Genomic DNA, 22,100 nt, shown 5'->3' with positions numbered 1-22,100 from the left:
TTCATTGTAGAATGCAGGTGTTCACTCTACAACTAACACTTCAATCTGACAAGGATAAAGGTGGGCAGTCCCCATGGATTCTGCTAAACATCCTACAAGGCAGCCCTACAAGAAAGAACCAGTCCCAAATGTCACGTGTTCTGATGTTGAAAAAGCCCTGAACTAGAAAATCTTAACATAGATTAATAGTAAGACTTTTAATTAGCCAGTAACTGGAGAGAACAGGCATGAATAAATGGAAAGCTAAGAATGAAAATAAAATGTTGTCGGTCTAGGATTTATATGGGATTCCCTGAAATCACTCTAGATGATTAAATTCATATCTACTAGCAAATAACATTTTGACTTGGAATTTTGTCACTGTGATTTGAGACTTTCTGTCTTTCGATCTGTAAACATATTTTCAATACTGTGAATAATATATCTGAATACATTCTTGGAAAAAAAAAATTAAAAAGGTGGCTGGTCCCAAGGTTAGTGGGAATCTGCACCTTAGCTCCTAGGCAGCACCCAGGAGATGGTGCCGGTGGAGGCAACTGTGTGGGACATGGACAAACTGGGCCCTTGACATCGCAGCAAGCTTCCCATACTGCAAACCGGGCACGAAACCAGTGATAGAGGCAGGGTCTCTGGGGACCAGCAAACAGACCTATCCATGGTTAAATAGTGTTTTCAGAAGGATGGAGGGAGAGGGTTGACCTGTGTAAGACTCTGACTCATGAATAATTTGGGGAGGAAGGCAAGCACTGCAGATGGGGAGAAAGCCTGTGACTCAGGGTCAAAGACAACCTAAAGAAAACAATACGTTTCTGGAACGTCTGAGTTTGTGATGTTGAAGGTCACCACTAAGGTCTTGCCCCTTGGTATTTATCCATCCACACTTAAAATACTCCAGCTTCTTTCTCATGGTACTTTTTATAGCTTCTGTTTTCTTGCAGACATAAAATCTGAGCAAAATAATCCCATAGAGATCTGCTCAATACTGAAGGCCGGGAGGATGACTCCCCGGCTGGGTATAGTAGTACTATTGCATTTTGGATTTGTTTGGGTTTTTTTCTGACTTATGCCCAACTTGACAGCCACTGTGCTTCCAGATCCATTTCTCCCACTGATGCAAACCTGGTTTTTCCTTCTTTGGGTTTTGGATTTTTTAGCCTCTCTCACATTGATTGCATCGTGTCCTTAATGTATCAGCATCACCGTGGATTCTATTTCTGCCTTTGAGGATATCAGCCGCCTGCTTGAGACTTAATGAACATATATAATATGAAATATATAGAAACTCAGAGGTGGTCCCTGGGGTTGCTTACACAATCATTTGGGTATAAACCCTTTGGAACTGGTGTTTCTTTTGAACCATTCATGACAATGATGGCCTGTCAGGAGGACTCTGCAATGGCTTTGGGGCTCTCCGTCGTATCAGGGAATAGGCTGGGATGAAGCAAAAGAGGGTAAAGAGAGGAAGAGGGAGAAAAAAGGAATGAGAGAAGAGAGAGGATGGATAAGAAAAATGTGCTGGGACTTCCCTGGTGGTCCAGTGGTTAGGACTCCACACTTTCACTGCTGAGAGCCCGGGGTTTGATCCCTGGTCGGGGAACTAAGATCCTGCAAGCCGAGAGGTGTGGCCAAAAAAAAAAAAGAAAAGAAAAAAGAGAAAGAAAAATGTGCTGAGTTGCAGCACCAATGGAGAGGTGATAGATTGTGATGAACAGTCAGAAGCCATCAAACACGTTTTCTTGGGCTTCCTGGTGCTGTTAGCTTCCCCTTTGTCTGCAGAGCACAGGCCCTAGTTTACAGCTGAGACTGTCACACGGAGACAGGATTCAGGGCCATGACAAAGCAAGAAGGTGACATCGGTGACGTCCTCCCTGTCCACAGAGTCTGCCAGTTTATCAGGGAAGGAGCTAAATGCCCATGATGCTTTTTAAACTCGGATCAGTAGGAATCCAATGCCGTTGTTGGCCTGGGGCATGGTAAACAGCTAGTCTCTTTTCCCATGAATGGCTTTGTTGTACAAGCTTGCATGACTGGTCATCAGTTTGTCCTTCTTGCCTCCAGTTTGGTCACATCTAGCCCTCTGGATCTGTGCGTATGGCTTTAACAGAAGATTCACCTGTGAGTGATAAGGTCAAGGGCACTCCAGATGTTATTCCGACGCCCAGGGAGACAGAAGAGGGTGGTAGAATGGAAGTCAGAGGATGGGTTAGACTTATGGGGAAAACATGGCACAACTGGGGAGGCATCAAAGGCCCTAGTGAGAAGGGGGAAAAGCCCCAGTGGGGATGGAAGAATTGATGGGAGAAAGGGGGCATGCGAGGGCACAATTCTTCAACATCAGTTGCCCCATTCTCTCCAAGTCAGTGATTTTCAAATTCTACTCTGAGTTCTCACCACACTTTAATTAACCATTGTGTCAAGGGTAGAGCCACGTAAGATTTCTTTAAAAGAAGCAATCCACTGCAGAGTTAAAAAAAGTCTGTAATCCTGGACAATGGCAAGCACAAATCCTTTGCGTTACCCAGGTTCCCTGTCCTCCACGACTGCCTCAGCCCGGGAACTAAAAGCACCTGCTACTTTGAGTATCTTCGTAGCAAGTAATCTGCTGCCAGAGCTATGTGGGACGTGGAAGCCAATGATGCTTAGATCCGCACGATCGGAGTTTGTGCCTTGGTTCCGATGCTTCTGTCTGTGTAATTACGAGTAAGCCATTTATTTGCTTTCCAACGCTCTTTTCCTGATCCCAGACTCACAGGGATATACATAGAAAGGAAAGCAAAATGTATTTTGTGAAAGAACTTGGTAGGCAAGTGCTTATCTTTTGATTGATTCATGGTGTTTGCTTGCCATAGATAAGCTCATTGAAGTCGGAATCCTGGTCTGTATGATTATCGCCCAGCTTCTTTCCATTTTTTACCCTTTGAAACATGTCTAGAGTCAAATTTTTCAGTAATGGGAATAGTACTAAGCACAGTAGTTGCCCATGATGAATATTGTGTGCATGGATAAGATCATTGGCTTTGCTCCCAACTGATGTGCAGGTTTGAAAGAAACTTCAGGATTCTCACCCTGTCAAGTCCCAGGTTCCTTGCACTACACAGAACTCTAACCCCCAACCCTTCCGCACTCCCACTTCACATGAATTCTTTGCACTCTCTGGCACCCACGGCGGTTAATCCTTGTGTCTTTTTTTGCATGTTACTCTCTCAAGCTCCAGCTCTCGTAATGTTTCCTTGCAGGCACCCCTGCTGTCACTTCCACACCAGTTGAGCTAAGAGTCTCTCTACCATGAGTTCCTCACCCAAATTAGTGTGCCTATGCCCTTCCCCAAGGCAAGGGCTGTCCTGTCTTCCAGCACCTGGCACAGTGCCTGGCCCAGGCAGCAGATGCTCTAGAAACTCTGAACTGAGTAACAAGACCACATTTATGACTATAAAATTGGGACTTGTGACTATTTAACTTGTGATCAGCTATTGATCAAATTCCACCTGATCAGCCAAAAAATACCCAGTGTCCCTGTCTCTGTGTGCTGTAACACCATTCTACCAAGCTGTGTTGAAGCCTCAAAGGTAACACAAGGCATTCTTACCATCGTTTTGACGTCCAGACAGTGCTATTCAAATTTGCAACACAGACATTCTGGTGCTAACATTTTACTCAGAATACGCCAACACTGATGAGTTTTCCTTGAGATGAAGGGAAGCGGTGAGGGAGGAGCTGGAAAGGTTGAGGCCCACCTGGAAACCACCTGTTTCCCACCTCATTCCCGTGATGCATCCACCAGGAGGCTGCGGCAGGAGCTAGAGGGAGGGCTCTTTGTTTTGCCTGGGAAATGCATTGCATTCCCTGCACTGAAGCAAGCAGGCCCACCTGGAGAGGAGGAACTGGTGCTCTCAGTGAAGAGATCCAACCCTGCAGGGTTGGCAGCAACCGAGCAGGGGGTAGAGGCTCCGAGGAGCAGCTGTTACATCTCAGCGTGTGAAGAGGTGGCAAGAACAGGCGCACCGTGGGGCAAAGGACGCCACCAAGACAGGTAGCGACAACTTCACCAGGACTGTCAGATGCCCAAGTGGCATCTCGGGTCTGCCCTGCCATGAGCACCAACTGTGCCGACAGGCTCCATGGCTCAACTGCAGGGCTGGAAGGGCATCAGACCTAACCGGTAGGTCTGGCTTCTCTGGAAGCATAGGCATCTTTTGTATGTCTGTGACCCACCACTACATTACACTTCGCTCAAGACCTACCAGGAAGTGGAAGGTGCGTTCCTAAACAGCATAGTTGGGGAAACACACGAGTTTGTGTTCTGTTTTACTGCAACATTGATTTTTTTTTTCCTGTTTAAGGCAAACAATAATGCCTTCTACTTCTGAGATATTGTCTCAAATGACTTTTTTAAAAAGAAAATAAAATCTTGTAAGTATGAGGAAAAAAAAAAAGAGATGCTGGACCATTGGCCCTGCCCTGTTCCACTGAGCGGGGGCCGACCACAGCCCAGCTGCTCCCTGCTTGTGATGGCTACGAAAATTGTTCCTGGCTCTCTCCGTCCATTTTGCAAACGCACGATCAACTCAGCACCCCTTTAAGACGTTGACAGAGCACAGCTGGAGGGCATGGGTGCCAAACCTGAGTGCAGCTGGGAGCATAAAAAGTTAACAATACTTCTAGATGTAGTACACAGGGTAGGATGAGTCAGTGATTGTCAGCTAGTGGGTGAGAAAAAAATGTCTAATCAGGGAAAGAAATCAAGCCTCCATGGTAGCAACGTGGACCTTTCCTGTGTTAAGAGCTCAGTGGCTTGAATTACAAGGAGAATTCTATGAATGACAAGTCTTGGTAGCTGGAATGCTGTGGTACCACACATCAGCTTTCTTTCAAAATATTCTAGAAACCATGTGAATGAGCCTGGCTCGGTCAGGTCTTCAAGCATATTGATGTGAGTCCTAACCTAGCTGAACAGGTAATAATGAATACAAATTCTTCTTGTCAAGGATCAGGAAACTTTGTGCACATGTATGTCTGCTCTGAGCATGGCAAAGTGAGAAGAGGCAGTTCAAGAACCTTGTTCCCTCTGTTGGCAGAAAAGGGCCAATGGACACAAGCCACAACCACAGGCAAAAGGTTAGATAAACTTGTTATTAAATTTAATTTGCTTTAAATACATACCTTTTTCCCACCCTCACCCACTTGGGGGAGGAACAGAAAACCCCTACCCCTTCCATTTGGGGGATTCCATGTATAAAGCCTGAGATGGTAAGGATGAAGTATAAAAATACTATTTACAAAGGGGAAGAGGGTGTCCACCGCGACCTTAATATCCAGACACCCCCATCCCCAGGCCCCCTTTTTGCTCCTTTAGAAAAAACCCCTGGGAATCCTTTTGGGTGTAGACCAAGCCCTTCCTCTGGGGCGGTGGATACTCAAACCCCAACACGGAATAGGAAGCTCTGAGATCAACCGAGGAACAGGGAACGGATAGCACCTCAGATCTCCGAGGGGCAGGGGGCTGCCCTCTACCCCTCTGTAGTCAGCAGGCCGGCCGGCCAGCCTTTGTTTCCATAGGTCCCATGTAAACATTGACTTTTCTTCTGCTCATCCCTGCTCTTCCCATTTCCTACAGAGCCTCCCTCGCTTCCACTGGAGGCACTTGGTTCCTCCATCTTTCCTTCCTTCCCATCTAACCTTCCTCTGGAAGGAGTGGGGAGGTCACAGGTGGGGCAGAGCCCATCTCATCCCTTCTTCTAGGTCAGGGCAGCTTGTCCTCCTCAGCAGAACCGTCAAGGGGGTGTGCTCTAAGTTCTTGGCCAAATAGGAATGGATTTCTTTTCCCAGAGCAGGGACAAGGCGGGCAGATAGTCCAGTACCAGGATACAGTGGTCCTGATGGGCAAGACCATCAGAACTGAGTAGCAGGGAAGCAGGCTTCAGGAAGCAGAGAGGTGGGCAAGTCTAGTCTCACCCTGAGGCCGGAAGACCAGCCCGGCACCCCTGCCCCTCCAGGTGAGCATGCCCATCACCACCCAACAGTCTTGTTGCACTGCGGCTTCGCGGAAGGACCAGGCACCCGTGAGGCTAGAGGTCTTCTCCAGGCCTTGGTATGAAGGCAGCACTCACACCAGCTCATCCAATAGGATCCCGATGCTCTGGGTGGCCTCTGAGGGACCAGCAATGGGCTTGTTACACATGGGGCAGACACAGCGTACTTCCAGCCACTTCACCAGACACCTGCGGGCAAGAGACGACCTGTTTTTCCCTAAGAAGATACCAATCTGCTCCAGCTGTCTTTTCATGGAGCCCAGCTGCTTCTCAGGACAAGAACCTCTCTATCCTCAACCTGGTCTAACCCCTCTGGCTTGCTTGGTGTCCAGACAGGATGAAGGGCATCACCGGCAAAGGGGAGATGGGAGGGGTCGGGATTGGAGGCTCTGGAAGATGCTCCCTGCTTATTTCTTCCAAAGCCACCCCGGGACACACATATCCACTGTGGACACTTACTTGCGGTGAAAGGCGTGTTGGCATGAGAGCACGCCCAGCTCATCCTTCCCCTTGAAGTCTTCCAGACAGACTGCACAGGTCTGCTGTGGGGAGAAAGGGGCCACGTGATAGGAGATGGGGGAGAGCCTCACTCCTCCATCCTGAATACCCAGCACCTCATCCTCCAAGAGAGAACATCCACCCAAGCGAGAACCCACCCTGACAGGCGGTAGCCATGAACCACAGGGGACTGCTTTAGATTTAAGTCGACCCAAATAAGCTGAAATTCAACATTTAGTTCCTCAGTCACACTAGCCACATTTCAAGCGCTCAACAGCTGAGAAGTGGCAAGTGGTCCCCACACCGGATGGTCAGATAGAGAGCATTTTCTATCCTCAGATTTCCACTGGGCAGTGCTGTTATAGAGGAACCTTTTTTTTTAAAAACTGAAGTATAGTTGAATTACAATGTTGTGTTAATTTCTGCCGTACAGCAAAGTGACTCAGTTATACATATTATGTTTTTTCATATTCTTTTCCATTATGGCTTATTATAGGATATTGAATATAATAGTTCCCTGTGCTATACAATAGGACCTTGTTGTTTATCCATTCTATATATCATAGCTTGCACCTGCTAATCCCAAGCTCCCAATCCGTCTCTCCGCTACCCCCCCCTCCCCTTGGCAAGCACAGGTCTGTTCTTTGTCTGTGAATCTGTTTCTGTTTTGTAGATAGGTTTATTTGTGTCATATTTTAGATTCCACATATAAGTGATATCACATGGTGTTTCTCTTTCTCTTTCTGACTTACCTCATTTAGGAGGATAATCTCTAGGTCCACCCATGTTGCTGTAAAGAGCATTATTTCATTCTTTTTTATGGCTGAGTAGTTCTGATTTTTAAGCCTTTCTAGCCTAGGACCTTTGGTGAGGGGGCACTTATCAATAACTAAAGGAGGGGGGTCTGCTGTATGGTTTACATTCTTTTTTTTGTGATACGCGGGCCTCTCACTGTTGCGGCCTCTCCCGCTGCAGAGCACAGGCTCTGAACGCGCAGGCTCAGCGGCCATGGCTCAGGGGCCCAGCCGCTCCGCGGCATGTGGGATCTTCCCGGACCAGGGCACAAACCCGTGTCCCCTGCATCGGCAGGCGGACTCTCAACCACTGCACCACCAGGGAAGCCCCGGTTTACATTCTTTAAGTCCAGCCTTACATTCCAATATATTATAACCCCTTCAATCCCAGCTGAATTACTCTTCTGGAGGAGAGCTAAAGAAACATTGGAACTTGTGGACATCATGACAGTGGACCCCAAAAAGAGGGATGAAATGAGGCCATGTCCAGGCAGAGTCTTGTGTGTAGTGAGACCTGTGATCCTCCCCACTCATACAACCACACACACGCTCTCTGTAGGAGTGTCCGTGGTTATGGAAGGAAGTCTTGGGAAATGAGTTAGGTGACCCCAAAGGCATAGGTGGGAAAGGAAGAGGAAATGGTGTAGTCCTAAATGAGTCAGAGTTGAGGGGCCCCAGGGAGTGGGTGTGATGCGGGAGGGGAGGGGAATGGAGGGAAACAGGGAAGAATCTCAGGGCTGGACACACGCATCAGATCCAGTCACTACGACAGAGCACACACAAAGGTAACCTCTTTCAGACCAAGACCTGGGGTCTGAGCAGGGGAAAGTCACCGAAATCTGGCATGGAGTGGTCTTACCGTCTTCCCCATTAAGATTATGCCTAGTGGGCTTCCTGGGGCCATCGGTCACACCATGTATCCAAACCCTTTTGTGATCCTTTTGTTTTATGCCTGCGCTGGTTCAGTTCCAGACATAACGGATTCTGCATATTGATCACCTCCTGGGATGAGTTTTATTTGGCCCAAGGAAATAGGAAGGCAGGGACTAAAAGGGTTCCTGAAAAGGTCAGGCTGAGATTGCTGGAGAAGGTTTGCCTTACCCGCCGGGCACTCCCGCGACCTGTCCCAATGCACTCACCCCATATAACTGTAACTTCTTGGCATCACCTTTAAGCACCACCTGGGGAAAAAAGTGGAGGCCTGGTATCAGACGCAACCAAACACAGGGGCCAGGTGGTATCCGCCGCCAAGGAAGGGTCCCTCCCGTGTGTGGGGTCTTTGGCCCCACACAGGAGTGCCCCCGTGACCCTCCCGTGAAGGAGGAGGGCTTTGGGCCCTGCCTGGGCCCAGCCAGACTTGAGGACGGGGAAAGGAGTTAGCCTCAGAGGGGGCCAGAGGTGAGGCCAAGGGGGAGGCCAGGCCAGCTTAAACCTGCTCTCTCCCCACACCCCCTCCCCAAGCAGGGCTAATAGTGGATGAGGTCTCGGGGCAACACGTAGACTTTATTTACCTCTTTATATCCGTATCGTTCGCTCTGTGCCTGGTTCCGGAGTTTGCTGAGGAAGCAAGAAAGAGGGGAGAGAAGAGATCATTATGTCTTTGCACAAACAGCCATTCAGAGCAGGAGAGGCCGGCTGGCTGCTTGGGGCGTCCTTCTGGGGGTGGGGAGGTGTGCTTCCCATAGACACATGGAGTATGCACGGGACCCTCTGCAGGTCACCAGAGTGGGTTACGGACTCAAGACTCTTACTCAGGTTCAACTGCCTCAAAACGCACTGCCGGCTCCCCCAGATTGGGGGTGTCTCTGCAGAGCGCTCTAATCCTGAGTTGGCCAAAAAGTTCGTTCGGGTTTTTCCATATGACGCGATGGCAGACCCGAACGAACTTTTTGGCCAACCCATAGTTCATTCACCCTCCCTGCTGTCTCTGGTAGGTCACTTCCTTCAGGCTCCCCAAATATACAGGTCAACCATCTGCTCGCTGACTGTATGGAAGATTTTTTTTTTTTTTTTTTTGGCCGTGCCACGCAGCTTGCAGGATCTCAGTTCCCTGACCAGGGGCTGAACCCACGCCCTCGGCAGTGAAAGCACGGCGTCCTAATCACTGGACCACGAGGGAATTCCCAGAAGTTAGATATTCTTAAGAGGGACATTTGCACCAAGCCAGGGGAGCAGGATAAAGTCTGTTGAGCCTGGGGAATTTTCCACTCAGAGAACACAAGTATTCTGGAACCAGAGCACACGCCTGCCCCACTTCACAGCGCCAGGCCAACACAGGCAATTCCTTCTTTGTTTTCCTCTTTTTGTTTCAAGCTGGTGGCCCGCATACAACTGGACTCTCAATGGCCAAAACACAATGGCCAGAACACGCCGTTACTAATGGCAGGAGCATAATTGTGATGGAGGATTTGCAAAGCCTGATGTCTGCACCAATTCCAAACAACTTCCAGAGGGAGAGACGTCCCTTTTTGCAGATGAGGAACACAGCGTCCAAAGAAGTTAAGTAACTTGCCCAAATGCCAGAGCTGGCTGGCAGCAGAGTCTGGATTTGAATCAAAGTCGATCTGATGACAGAGGCCGAGCTCTCCAACACACACTGTGGCCTGCTTCACCAATTAGGTGGCACATACCATGGTCCTGAGAATATGAGATGGTTTTGGGAAACGCCCTTTCATCAACAAGCCTCCGACTCTGAATGGCTTACTATGCAGATGGCTAGGACCATGATCACACATTGATCATAATTATTATTATTTTTTTCTGTTTTATTTTCAGTGAGGGAAACCTTCTGAATTACGCAGGGAGCTCTATGTCCTCCTGTACTTGGGGCTTTCTCTCCCACGGCTCATTTCTACCAAAGAGCTGTGTTATGGGAAGGAAACCTGAGAAAACCACCAGGTTAGGTAGGATAGAGGTAGCAAACCACGGCCTCCTGAGAGCCAAATCCAGCTGACTGCTTGTTTCATAGGGCCTAGAAGCTAAGAACGGTACTTATTCTTAAATGGCCGAAAGCGGGAATCAAAAGAATATTTCATGCCATGTTAAAATTATATGAAACTCAAGTTCAATGCCTATAAAATTTTACTGGGGCAGAGCCACGTTATATTGGGTTGGCCCAAAAGTTCATTCGGGGGTTTCCACAACATCTTATGGAAAAACCTGAACGATCTCTTTTTGGCCAACCCAATAGTTTAGGTACCATCTGTGGCTGCTTCCACACAGCAGGGCTGGGTGGTTCAGACAGAGATCATATGACCCGCAAAACCTATAACATCTGGCCTTTTGCAGAAAAAGATTGCTGGCCTGAGTTAGAGGCAGGGAATCTCCACGAGCCTCAGTCGAAGGGAGCGAGGTCAGATGCCCCAAGAGCAACACCGAGATGCTGGAACCAGACCGGAGGGGGGTGCAGAAGGTCTGGAAGAGCCGTAGCTGATGCACAGCCAGGGGACAGGTTAAGATCGGGCTGCCGCCACCTCCATGGCTCCTAACAGGAGGTCAGGGGACAGGTGGGGCAGGTGTTCCCCTGCCTTGGTCTGAGGGTGGCATCGGACAGTTTCTGGTCATTGGAGGGTTGGGCTAAGGGCCTAAACAGGGCTTGCACCGTTCCACCCTTCCCTTTTTTTTTTTTTTTTTGCACGGGCCTCTCACTGTTGTGGCCTCTCCCATTGCGGAGCACAGGCTCCAGACGCGCAGGCTCAGCGGCCATGGCTCACGGGCCCAGCTGCTCCACGGCACGTGGGATCCTCCCGGACCAGGGCACGACCCACGTCCCCTGCATCGGCAGGCGGACTCTCAACCACTGTGCCACCAGGGAAGCCCCCACCCTTACCTTTGTACTACTTTCATATAAACACTGTGTCCCCACTTCCAAATGAGAGGGGCGGGGAAGGATGTACCCAAAGCTTAAATGATCAAGTGCGACCTGCCTGATATTGGGTTAATCTGGGGAAGAAAGAAAGTGATCTCATCGCCGGGTGCTCACAGCCGCCTTCTGAGGGAGACGCAGCTGCTCTGTTAGCAGGTATGTACAGAGTAAATAAGGAAGTGGTGAGGAGTTGCTTCCTGACTCAGAACGAGGGGTTGTCCATCTCTTAAGCCTCGCCCGCCTCGCCTGCAACATGGCTACACTTACAGAGTACGTGCAGGGCCTTTCTGCTTGCTGTGTCGTAGGGTGCCTGGGGTGCCCTCCTTCTCCACCCTCCGCCCTTCCATCTGCCGAGCTCCCTTTAATGGTCTCACCTGAGGATCCTCCAAAAGCCTGACTCTTAGAGCCTAAGACTATCTCTCGGAACAGTCAAGCGCTTCAGAGCCGCATTCTATATTCACTCTGCATGTAGATTTCCATGTCAGGAAGGTATAGATTGTGATGAAATGGGGCCAAAATGGTTGCAAGGGAAACAAAGCAAAAAGCGGAGATCCTGGGCCATCCCAGCAGGGGATCAAGTGCCAACAACTCTGGACAGGTGGCCTTCTCAGCTGTTGGGTGAGCAAAGCAACTAAAAATACCCTGAATTCAATGAGACCATTTCTAGCCGCTGCCAGTGGGCTCTCCCCAGCTTTTCCCCTTTTGCAACAAACAATGCAGCCAGGTCCCGAAAATAATGGTTCCTTTCCTGCCCAGTTGTACTTCACGGGCCCCTCCATCCTGTATAGGGCAGAGATCAGCTCCTGCGGTCGGGGGATGGGAGGCAGGGAGACAGAGAGAGGGGGAGCAGAGGCTGGCCTCGGCCGATGAGCTCACCAGGTCAGGAGGGGGGTCACGGGCCTATTTTGGCTGAGGAGGAAACCGAGAAGCAGGGAGAGGAAGTGGCTTCTGTGCTTGTGTGTCTTTCTATATATAGACACTCCCAGGCTGCCACATGCCAGCAAGCCAGGGACAAACTGGCTTCGGGCAGACTGCAGGACAGAGGGCAGGGTGGCAAAGGGGCAGATTACTGCAGGAGGAACAGGTGGCGCCGAGCAGCCCCGCAGTGGGGAAAGCTTCTGGTATCATGTGGTTGCAGCTCTATTCTTTAACTCCAGCCAAACAAAAAATAAATCAGCCATACCCGGAGCTCCCAGCCCGTCCTTCTGCAGGACCACAATCTCTAGCTGCAAGGCGGTGGCCATGGATGCCACAGCTGTTCCCATTCAAGGAAGAGGAATCCGAGAAGACCAACATCTAGAATCTGAAAGACTCCCTAACTGTCATCAGACTAGCTCACCTCTCCATCTTCCTGGATATAGGACCGTCGGCAGATCTGTTACTGTCTGAGCATATGCATTTCCTCACTTATGAAGCAGAAGCAGGCTGATACCGAAACTGGAGGCAAGTTCTGAGAACTAAGTAAGCTAAATGTTTTACAAAATGCTGACCATGATGCCTGGCACACAGAAGGTACCTAGTAGAGAGTAGCTAAAACCCTAAGATCACACCTATCAGTGGCAGCATTGGGAAATGAAGCCCGGTCACCCACAAACTGGCTCAGAGTAATTTTGTAGATTTTCTTCTCTTGACCACGTTTGCAGCCTGGCATGGGTGTGCGTGTGCGTGTGCGTGTGTGTGTGTGTGTGCGCGCGCGCGCGTGCAGGGGCCAAACAGAATTGGTTTTACAGCCTCCTGCCAGCGTCACACAAAAATCTTTGCTATGTCTCCATCTTCCGTCTCCGGGGAGTTGTATAAATTGCTTCATATGGGGAGAGCGCAGTGGTTGGTGGTCAGGAAGACGAAAGAGTTTGCAGAAGAAAACTCAGGCTTGGGGAAAGGGGAGGGGTGGTGAGATATGGGAAATCTACCCTCACTTACTAATTAGATGCAAATTTTAGACTCTACCTCTTCTGCAAAGACTTGTAAGTGGAAAATTCCAGTCCCGGGGACTTTTTAAAGTCCTGAGAAAGAAGGAGCCCAAGGTATGGACGGGGAGCACAAGAGAGCAGGGAGCACAAAAGAGCAGGGCCCACGCGCACCTCCCCTTCTTAAGAGGGAGCTCCTCCAGCCCTAGGAATCCGGACAAGTATCTACTTTCCCCCAGCCTCCTGCCAGGTGAAGCACTCAAACCCACTGGGACATCTCAGTGGGGAACAGGAACTCCTTTTTCCTTCATCTTAATTTAATCTTCTTAGGTGATTTGATCAGACACCAGCCTAGACCCCAGCTGACATCCGTCTACCCAGGCGTTGGGTGATCACGTGTTTGTGTGTGGGGGGTTGTGTGGCTTGGTTATCACAGTGGCTCTCAGGACCATTAGCACATTCTAATGGTCAGGGGTGTCCAGTGTTCCCCAAAGCACAAGACAGTCCCATACAATGAGGAATTGTTAATACCAACAGGACACCCTAGTCAGAAACACTACTGTATTTTCCACTCTGAATACCAGGCATGCCCCACATTTTTTTTTTCTTTTTTTTTCCCTGCCCCACATTTTTGATAGAAAACAGCCACGAGTTCCCTTGTCTGCAAGTGAAGAAAACAGTTCCTGGAGCTTGGCTAGCACGGCCACGCTCAAGAAGGGATGGTTTTTGGTTTTTTCTCTCTCAAACATAAGAGCTTACGAGGCAGAACAAATAAGCGGCTCTGCAGACTCCAGCTTGCTAATATTAGCATCTGGAGGGATGACAGCAGGACTTCCCAGGAGGGCAGAGGATCATGACATTGGTGTAACGATGCCTCCCGTGCCTGGCCATCCAGAGAGTGTGAATGGGCGGAGAGAGACAGCTAGGGACCACTGATGATATTACCTGGACGGTCATTCTAGGCAACCTGAGAATAACTGGCCAAAGGGTGGGAACGCAGCCCGACCCATGCTGACCTTATCGGCTCTCCGACAACTTGACAGGCTGACGTAAATAGAAACACCAGGCCTCAGGGGCCCAGCCAAGGGCAGGACCAAGGCCTGTCCTCAAAGCAGCGGCCCCGGCTGGAGGCTGGTGACTCTGCGACTGGAGCCTCACTCAGCTCACCCGACCCACGGCCGCCGCCTCCTAGACTCCCCCAAGCCCAGGTCAGCCAGCAAGCCGCCCACCTGATGAAATAGCAGCAGAAGATGAGGCTGAGCATGAAGACGAAGATGCCTGTGCCGAAGATGACCATGTAGATGTTGAGGGGAAGGTCCTGGAAACTGATGGGTGGCATCGAGCAGGACTTGTTGGTGCTCACCAGTCCCAGGCCGCAGAAACACCCTGCAAAGAACAGGGAGGGAAAGTATTACGACAGTGGGAAATTTACCACTGGGGCCACTCTGTGAGCAAGGATGCAGGGAGAAACGGCAAACCTCTGACTCGGGGGCTTACTTTTTTTTTTAATTGGAGTATAGCTGATTTACAACGTTGTGTTAGTTGCTGGTGTACAGCAAAGTGATTCAGTTAGACATATATATATATACTTTTTCATATTCTTTTCTGTGATGGTTTATTACAGAATATTGAATATAGTTCCCTGTGCTATACAGTAGGTGCTTGTTGTTTATCTATTTTATATACAGTAGTTTGTATCTGTTAATCCCAAACCCCTAATTTACCCTTCCCTGATTCCCTCTCCCCTTTGGTAACCATAAGTTTGTTTTCTATGTCTGTGAGTCTGTTTCTGTTTTGTAAATAAGTTCACTTGTATCATATTTTAGATTCCACATACAGGTGATATCATAGGATATTTGTCTTTCTCTGACTTACTTCATTTAGTATGATCATCTCTAGGTCCATCCATGTTGCCGCAAATAGTGTTATTTCATTCTTTTTTATGGCTGAGTGATATCCATTATGTATATATACCACATCTTGATATCCATTCATCTGTGGATGGACACTTGGGTTGCTTCCATGCCTTGACTATTGTAAGCACTGCTGCTATGAACATTAGGGTGCATGTATCTTTTCGAATTAGAGTTTTCTCCAGATATATGTCCAGGAGTGGGATTGCTGGATCATATAGCTATTTTTAGTTTTTTAAGGAACCTCCATACTGTTTTCCGTAGTGGCTGCACCAATTTACATTCCAGGGGCTAATATCTGTACCCTAGTTCCAACACTTACTAGCTACATGATCTTGGGTAAATTATTTAACCAATCTACGAAATGGGATCATACACACAGTACTTAAACCAGCATCCCCATCTAGGGGATCAAGGATTCAGGCAATGGGCGGAAAATGGAAAACTCATTTCCATCAGGGAGAAGCCTATACAGTGCAGTAGGAAAATGAAGAGCCTTAGGTGAGGAAAGGTACACTTGGGCTCCAATCCCACCTCTCCCTAGCTATGTGACCTTTAGGAAATTAAATTAACCTCGCTAAGCTCCACTTTGTCACAGGAAAACAAGCAATGTGCAGAGAGTACCGAAAACGATGGTGTAAGAAATGCGCTTTGTAAATTGCAAAGTGCAGTTGCAAAGGTCATTTGTCATTATTAAGCTACGGGCTCCAGAAGCCAAACTGCACCAGGGCCAGAATAGAAATTGCTCACTCTGAGGCTGGGCCAGCATTCCAGAAGGGCGCGGGGGGTGAGGGCAGGGAGCTACAGCTAACTTTCACTGGCCACCTTCCCCCTTTCTACTCAAAGCCTTGCCATGCAGTCCCCTAATGGCAGTGGCATCCCCAGAGCTCATCAGAAATGCAGACTCTCGGGCCCACCCCCACTGAAATGACTCAGAATCTATTACAGTTTAACAAGGTCCCTTCAGCTTGGGAAGCACTGGTGGCCACTGGATGCTTCCCTTTCTCACATGACTCAGGGCTAAATCCTGATTGGTCCAAAGGTGGTAATCACCTTGCCCTTGCCAGGGGTTTGGTTTTGGGGTAGGTATGTGACAGAGTTCTGGCTGAAGAAACAAAGAGCAGATCTGTTGGAAAAGACAAGATTTTCTTTTTTTTTTTGGCGGGGGGGGGGGCGGGGTGGGGTGGGTCACATCTCCCCAAAACAGCTGGAAGGGTGGCAGCCAAGTTATAGCTGGAAAGAGAGAAGTTCAATATCAAGCTGGTGGCAGAGAGGACAAGGAAAGAAGAAAGATGTTGTCGGTTGAGTTGCTGGATTAAGCAATCCTAGAGCCACTATCTTGGGACTACTGGTTCTGAGAATTAGTAAATTATCTATCATGTTTATAAAGAAAAATAAAAGATAGGATTTAACCACAAGCCAGTTGAGTGTTTTTTCCTGTTTGCAGGCAAAAACTATCAATGATCTGAAAGGTAAGCCTCAAACTCTTGGATTTCAGAAAGTGCTGGGACAAGAAGCCTAGACTTTACCATACACCTGCTATCACCCAAGCACATTCTCAAGCTATAACTTAACCTTCGTAATAAGGCCACTGTGAAATGTTACTCCCCACCCCGCCATGGGGAAAAAAGACTCAATCATCATTAAACAATGTGTGTACAGTCAAACAGCTAAGAAAGCCTGGCTTCAAAGCCCTCTGGGGAATCCCCTGGTGGTTCAGTGGTTAGGACTCCATGCTTTCACTGCCGAGGGCACGGGTTCAGTACCTGGTCAAGGAATTGAGATCCTGCGAGGTGTGCGGGGGTGGGTGAACCTCTAGACTCAAGCCCTCAATGTGGGTTTTAAGTACTTTCCTGACGTCGTGGTTAGGAGACAGATCACCATTAATACACTTTGGAATCCTACACCGTAATTAGCGAAGCAACCCCAACTCAGCAGAAAAGACTGGCTTGAAAGACTGGAGTCATCTTTGACCTCATACATCTCAGCCCTCTTCATCCCCGAGATCAATCTAGTGATCGATATAATGAACCTCCCCCTCCAAACCTCTTTCAGATTGGGTGCCAACTGTACTGCCAAGTCTCTATTCCAGACAGACTTTGGAGCCCAATTCTACTCCAAGTGCCTATTAATTGATGTCTAGTCCCTCCTCTAATTTAGCCCACATGTCTGACATTTCCTTCCACTTGGTTTCTAGCATGTATTTCCCAAACTCATGACTGGCTTCAAGTCCTCCTAAACACGTGTGCGTTGGGTCCCCTCTTTACCTCCCCGACTCAGTATCCTCCAGCATCACCCCAGGTGGGCCAGCCTCCTCTCTAATTCTTGCCCATCTCTATCTTCACACCTGCCTCCACACCTTCGTTCACGAAGCTTTCTCTGCCTGAAACTCCCTCTTCTTCCCCAAAGTCCCCCAAACCTGGTCTTTGTGATATTCCAGGGACTCCCCACCCCGAAATCTATAGTGCCCACAGCCTGTATCACGTGTTCCAGCTCTGGCACACTCCGTAACCATCTTATGTTGCCCCACTGTTCCTAGAATCAACTTCATTTAACTCGAACAGGCATTAAGCAGTGATTACATGACAAGTACCACAACAGACACTGAAGATAAAAAAGCAAAGAAGAAAGACAAGATGATTTTATCATCTAGGGAAGAAGACAGACACAAAGGTTTTCATCATACAAAGTGAGGCCCGTGGTAGAGGTGTGATTATACACAATCCTGAGATCAGAGATGAGGGATTCTAACAAGCCTGAGTGCTGCTAGGTCTGAGGATAGCAAAGTGCACTTCTGTACATTCTCCAGTGCCTACCCTCGTGCTTGGCGTGTTTTCAATAACTGGTTAACAGATAAATAACTCCTGATTTTTCTCAAGACGATCTGGTCATCTTGGCAAAAGCTCCCACTTCAAAGTAAGAGACTGAAGTTTGGGAGAATTGCCCAGAAACTGCCCTCAGCTAACAGATGACCAGTCAACCAACAAGTACTGCTGCTGGCTTGATCTATACACCGACCTAGGCACTGTGGGGAGACAAAAAGTAAAAGTAGTTCTTATCCTGAAAAGACTTTTTGGTTAAAGATGGAAAAAAATTAATGAGCTACTAAACTGTGTTCAGCCTTTGCTTCTGAGCCTCCAGCTTGGGTTAGAAAGTTTTCACCACTCCTTCACCCTCCACTTAAATATTTGATCTCTGTGGGCCAAAAGAGATCAATTTTCCATGAAGACATCATGGTGGACTGGCCAGGGAGGGACAGTTTTCTGTCTACTCTGGAAAGGGGCCTTTCGGCTTCTCTTCCATGGAACTCTGTCCTCAATGCCAAGAGGCCTTCTTCCCCACCAGGCACATCTCCCTAACCCTGTCTCATCAGTTGTTGATGCCGTAAGAGGGTCTAACCTTTGCTCTCCACGAGCTGGATCCCGGCATCTTTAGGGTCCCAAAGAACTTCACTGGGTTCCCTGTTCTGGGAACTTGCACAGCAAGGGCCATAGCGAATGCAGAGGGTTTACATGTATTCACTCTGGAGGCACTATGGCCTCAGCACTTTATCAGTTTATCTTGACCATGTTATCTTGCTGAGAGAAGCTTCCCCTGGGGCTCCAGGATTGAGTCAGTGAGTTTGGGACTTTCTGTGATAAAGAAGTATGGGGGGGGGGCTTCCCTGGTGGCGCAGTGGTTGAGAGTCCGCCTGCCGATGCAGGGGACACGGGTTCGTGCCCTGGTCTGGGAAGATCCCACATGCCGCGGAGCAGCTGGGCCCGTGAGCCATGGCCGCTGAGCCTGCGCGTCTGGAGCCTGTGCTCCACAATGGGAGAGGCCACGACAGTGAGAGGCCCACGTACCGCAAAAAAAAAAAAAAGAAGTATGGGGGAGAAGAGCTTCATAGCTGAGAAGAGATGGTCCATTTGCTTGCATTCTGAATAAAAAGAAGTGAGAAAAGTATACCTTGGGCTAAAACCTGACAGTGGAGTAGTTTTTCCTCTAAACTTATAAGGACAGAATACCAACCCCAGGAAAGAGGAGCTTTAGATATTTTTCACAAAAGTGTGCGGAGAAGGATTGCTTCTTCACTGGAGTCAGAAAAGTCATCTCTCTGTCACTTTAAGAAGTGACAAGAGGGACTTCCCTGGTGGCGTAGTGGTTAAGAATCCACCTGCCAGTGCAGGGGACACGGGTTTGAGCCCCGCTCCTGGAAGATCCCACATGTCGCAGAGCAACTAAGCCCGTGCGCCACAACTACTGAGCCTGCGCTCTAGAGCCTGTGAGCCACAACTACTGAGCCTGCACTGTAGAGCCCGCGAGCTTAGAGCCCGTGCTCTGCAACAAGAGAAGCCATCGCAATGAGAAGCCATCGCAATGAGAAGCCCGGGCACCAAACTAGAGAAAGCCTGCACGCAGCAACGAAGAACCAATGCAGCCAAAAATAAATTTTAAAAATTTTTAAAAATTTAAAAACAAAGAAATGACAAGAACAGGGAACTATATTCAGTATCCTGTGATAAACCGTAATGGCAAAGAATATAAAAAAAATGTCTATATGTGTAATAACTGAGTCACTTTGCTGTACAGCAGAGGTGGACACAACATTGTAAATCAGCTACACTTCAGTAAACAAAAAAAATTGAAAAAAAAGAAGTGAAAAGAAACACAACACTGCAAATCAACTATACTTCAATAAAAATCAAATAAATTTAAAAAAAAAGAAGTGAAAAGATAAAGCAGCAAGTCCTCTGCTGGTCTAAACCCTCACAGGAAAGGGGGCTGCCCAGAAGAAAGGCTAGTGTTAGTGACGGCCACCTTGGTTCTTCTCCTGAAGTCTGTTCCATTGTTTCCCCCGACCTATGAAAGCCTTGACATCAGAATGTTTCGTATCTGAGCAGCGGGCCGGGAGCTGGAGTGACGTCAAGAGAAGGGCTGGCCAAGAAAGACCAGTGGATCTGGGAAACGCTTCTCCTTCCCAGCCAACAGGAATCTTTCCCAGATGCTGGGATGCACCGTCCTTCCTCACCCCACCCCCTCGTCCCCACTCAGGCAATGCTGCCTATCACACACACAGCTGGGTTCATTTTCAGGAAATTAGATCCTACCAGCAAGAGGAAGAGGGGGATGGGGGCCCCCTTATACACATGCTGCCCAAACCCTGCCTTAAAACAAAAGCCTCTTGAAATAATTAATGCAAGATCTGGCAAGAGTCTGCTCTCAATAATGGATTCCCACCCCCCTAACTAGCCAGCCTACCCTACTGAGAGATAAAGCCAGCTGCTTGGGTCCCCCCGGTCCCCTTCCCCCTTTCACCAGAAGTGTCTCCGCCGCGCTCCCCCGTTTCACCAGAAACTCTCCAAGCTTTAGAACAACGCAGTCAAGATCCTAGGGCCACTGGAGGGTATTAGGAGCCGAAGTTTTGAACTGACCCGCCCAGAAGGGTCAGGTAGCCTGGAAGAGGAACCAGACCCAAGCCCAACCTCTATGCATCACCTGAACCGCTAAAAGCCTCAGGTGGGATGAATTTAGCATCACCCAGGCGGGGGTGGGAGGGGTGGTCGGGTCTGGAGGCGCGGCCACCGCCGAGGCACAGGAGCTAGTCTGGCCTTGAGGCCCGTGAGCACAGCTGTCCAGGCAAGCCCTGCTCTCAAGGGTAGCCGGGCGCCGAAAACTCTGCAAGACTTTATCAATCCAATAAAGCCACGCTCATTAGTCCGGCGTCTTCCACCGTCACAAAGCCCCCTCCGCCGCCGGTGCGAAGCCAACAAAGGCGCAGAGGAAGCCGCCCCGGCGCGCCACCCCGCACGCCGCACTGTATACATATTTAAAATAGCCTGAAAAGTTTCAGGCCAGGAACTTGAGCTCCCTCTAGGAGATCCGAGCCCGAGCGCGGATTTAATTCTCCGACAACCACAACAAAGAACAGAGTTTGAGCGCACAAAGCCAAGGGAAGGGGGTAGGAGTGCGAAGCCGCCACACAAAGGCCGGGAACCCCTCGGCTCCCACGCCCCCCCCCCCGCCCGCCCGCCGCCCGCTCAAGAGAGCCTTCCCAGCCCTGGAGTTAAACCTGAATATTTTTCCCCCCAAATTCCCCGGTGTGCAGAGCAGAGTCGGGCGCCAGGACGCCTCCCCGCCGGTCCCGTTTCAGGAAAAACTTGGCTCAAGAGGGAGAACGAGCCCTCGGATCTGAAGCCTGGAGCCCCGCTCTCCGCGTCTCCGGCCGGCTCCGCGTCCCTCGCCTTCCCGGCCCGGGACTCACCGTTACACCACTGGAATGGGTGCATCAATGAACTCTCGGCTGGCTTCCTCAGGCGAACGAACGCAGGCGGCGGGTCTGGCACGCGGGGTGGGCGCGCCGGCTGGCGGGGTCGCAGGAGGGGCGGATGAGGTGCGCGGTAGCCGCCTTCCTCTGCAAGTCGAACTCCCTCCGCAGCGGGGGGCTTCGGCGAGGTGGGTTTTAGAGCAACAAAGAGGAAAGAAGAGAAAACAAACAGAAGGGCCCCCGGATCAAAGCACCGCGGAGGAAAAGCAGGAAGGGCTCCGGGGCTGGTGGGGGGCGGGGAGCTGCGGGGCGCCGCAGGGCCGGGTGGAGGCGCCCGGTGGGCAGAGGAGGGAAAAGCCTTAGCCCGAGGCGCGATCCAGTTGCCTGGGCGCAGAAGGTAGAAGCCAGGGACTTCGAAACTGACACGGTGCGCGCACGCCCCCCTCCCTTATACTCCCCAGCCCCCTGCCCCGGGAAACTCCGCCCCCTTGCCGTCACCCGCCCTCTGGCCAATGGGAGCCTTCCTCTGGTCCCCGGGCATTATTTGCAGGTCTGCCCGGATCGGAGGGTGGGGAGCATCTTTGCTCCTCGGGCGCCTCCCCACTTCAGCTTCCCAGTCCTTGGGATACTTGAGAGAGAAGCGCGCGGCGCGGTGGGATGGCCGGAGCAGCCGGGGCCAACCTCCCCCGCTAGGAAAGCGGAGGAAACGGAACAATTAGTGCCACATTGTTTTCTGCCTCCAGATCTGTTACTGTTTAGCATTTCTATAGCTCTTTGAGAAGCCAGCTCCGGGGAGTGGTTACATTTCTGCCCAGAGGGCAAGAACTTGGTCCTAGGTGGCGGCTCG

General features: G+C 49.8%; 1 protein-coding gene across 2 annotated transcripts; it reads right to left on the bottom strand.

Annotated features, from left to right (window-relative positions):
* Positions 1-5,116: 5,116 nt before the first annotated feature.
* On the bottom strand, positions 5,117-21,716 carry RNF122 (ring finger protein 122). Of its 2 annotated transcripts, none has more exons than XM_067721559.1 (6): positions 21,251-21,716; positions 14,323-14,479; positions 8,833-8,878; positions 8,461-8,502; positions 6,489-6,568; positions 5,117-6,218 (listed from the first exon to the last, which is right to left on the bottom strand). In XM_067721559.1, the coding sequence occupies exons 1-6, from the start codon at positions 21,273-21,275 to the stop codon at positions 6,104-6,106; spliced, it is 465 nt and encodes a 154-aa protein (XP_067577660.1). In that variant the 5' UTR covers positions 21,276-21,716; the 3' UTR covers positions 5,117-6,103. The 2 variants fall into 2 exon arrangements, with proteins under 2 accessions (XP_067577660.1, XP_067577659.1); XM_067721558.1 differs by having other exon boundaries at positions 6,489-6,571; positions 21,251-21,712.
* Positions 21,717-22,100: the final 384 nt, after the last annotated feature.

The sequence above is a fragment of the Pseudorca crassidens genome, chromosome 21, assembly GCF_039906515.1.
Source record: "Pseudorca crassidens isolate mPseCra1 chromosome 21, mPseCra1.hap1, whole genome shotgun sequence".
NCBI classification, from domain to species: domain Eukaryota; kingdom Metazoa; phylum Chordata; class Mammalia; order Artiodactyla; family Delphinidae; genus Pseudorca; species Pseudorca crassidens.
Note: the sequence above shows the minus strand (reverse complement) of the source record. Positions and strands in the feature narration are given on the sequence as shown.

Bases quoted from the DNA above. Each gene is read 5' to 3' on its own strand.
- RNF122 (XM_067721558.1), bottom strand. From the start codon at position 21,275: ATGCACCCATTCCAGTGGTGTAACG. The intron at 14,480-21,250 runs GTGAGTCCCGGG...TGTTCTTTGCAG, and splicing joins CCCATTCCAGTGGTGTAACG to GGTGTTTCTGCGGCCTGGGA. The intron at 8,503-8,832 runs GTAAATAAAGTC...TTTTTTCCCCAG, and splicing joins AACGATACGGATATAAAGAG to GTGGTGCTTAAAGGTGATGC.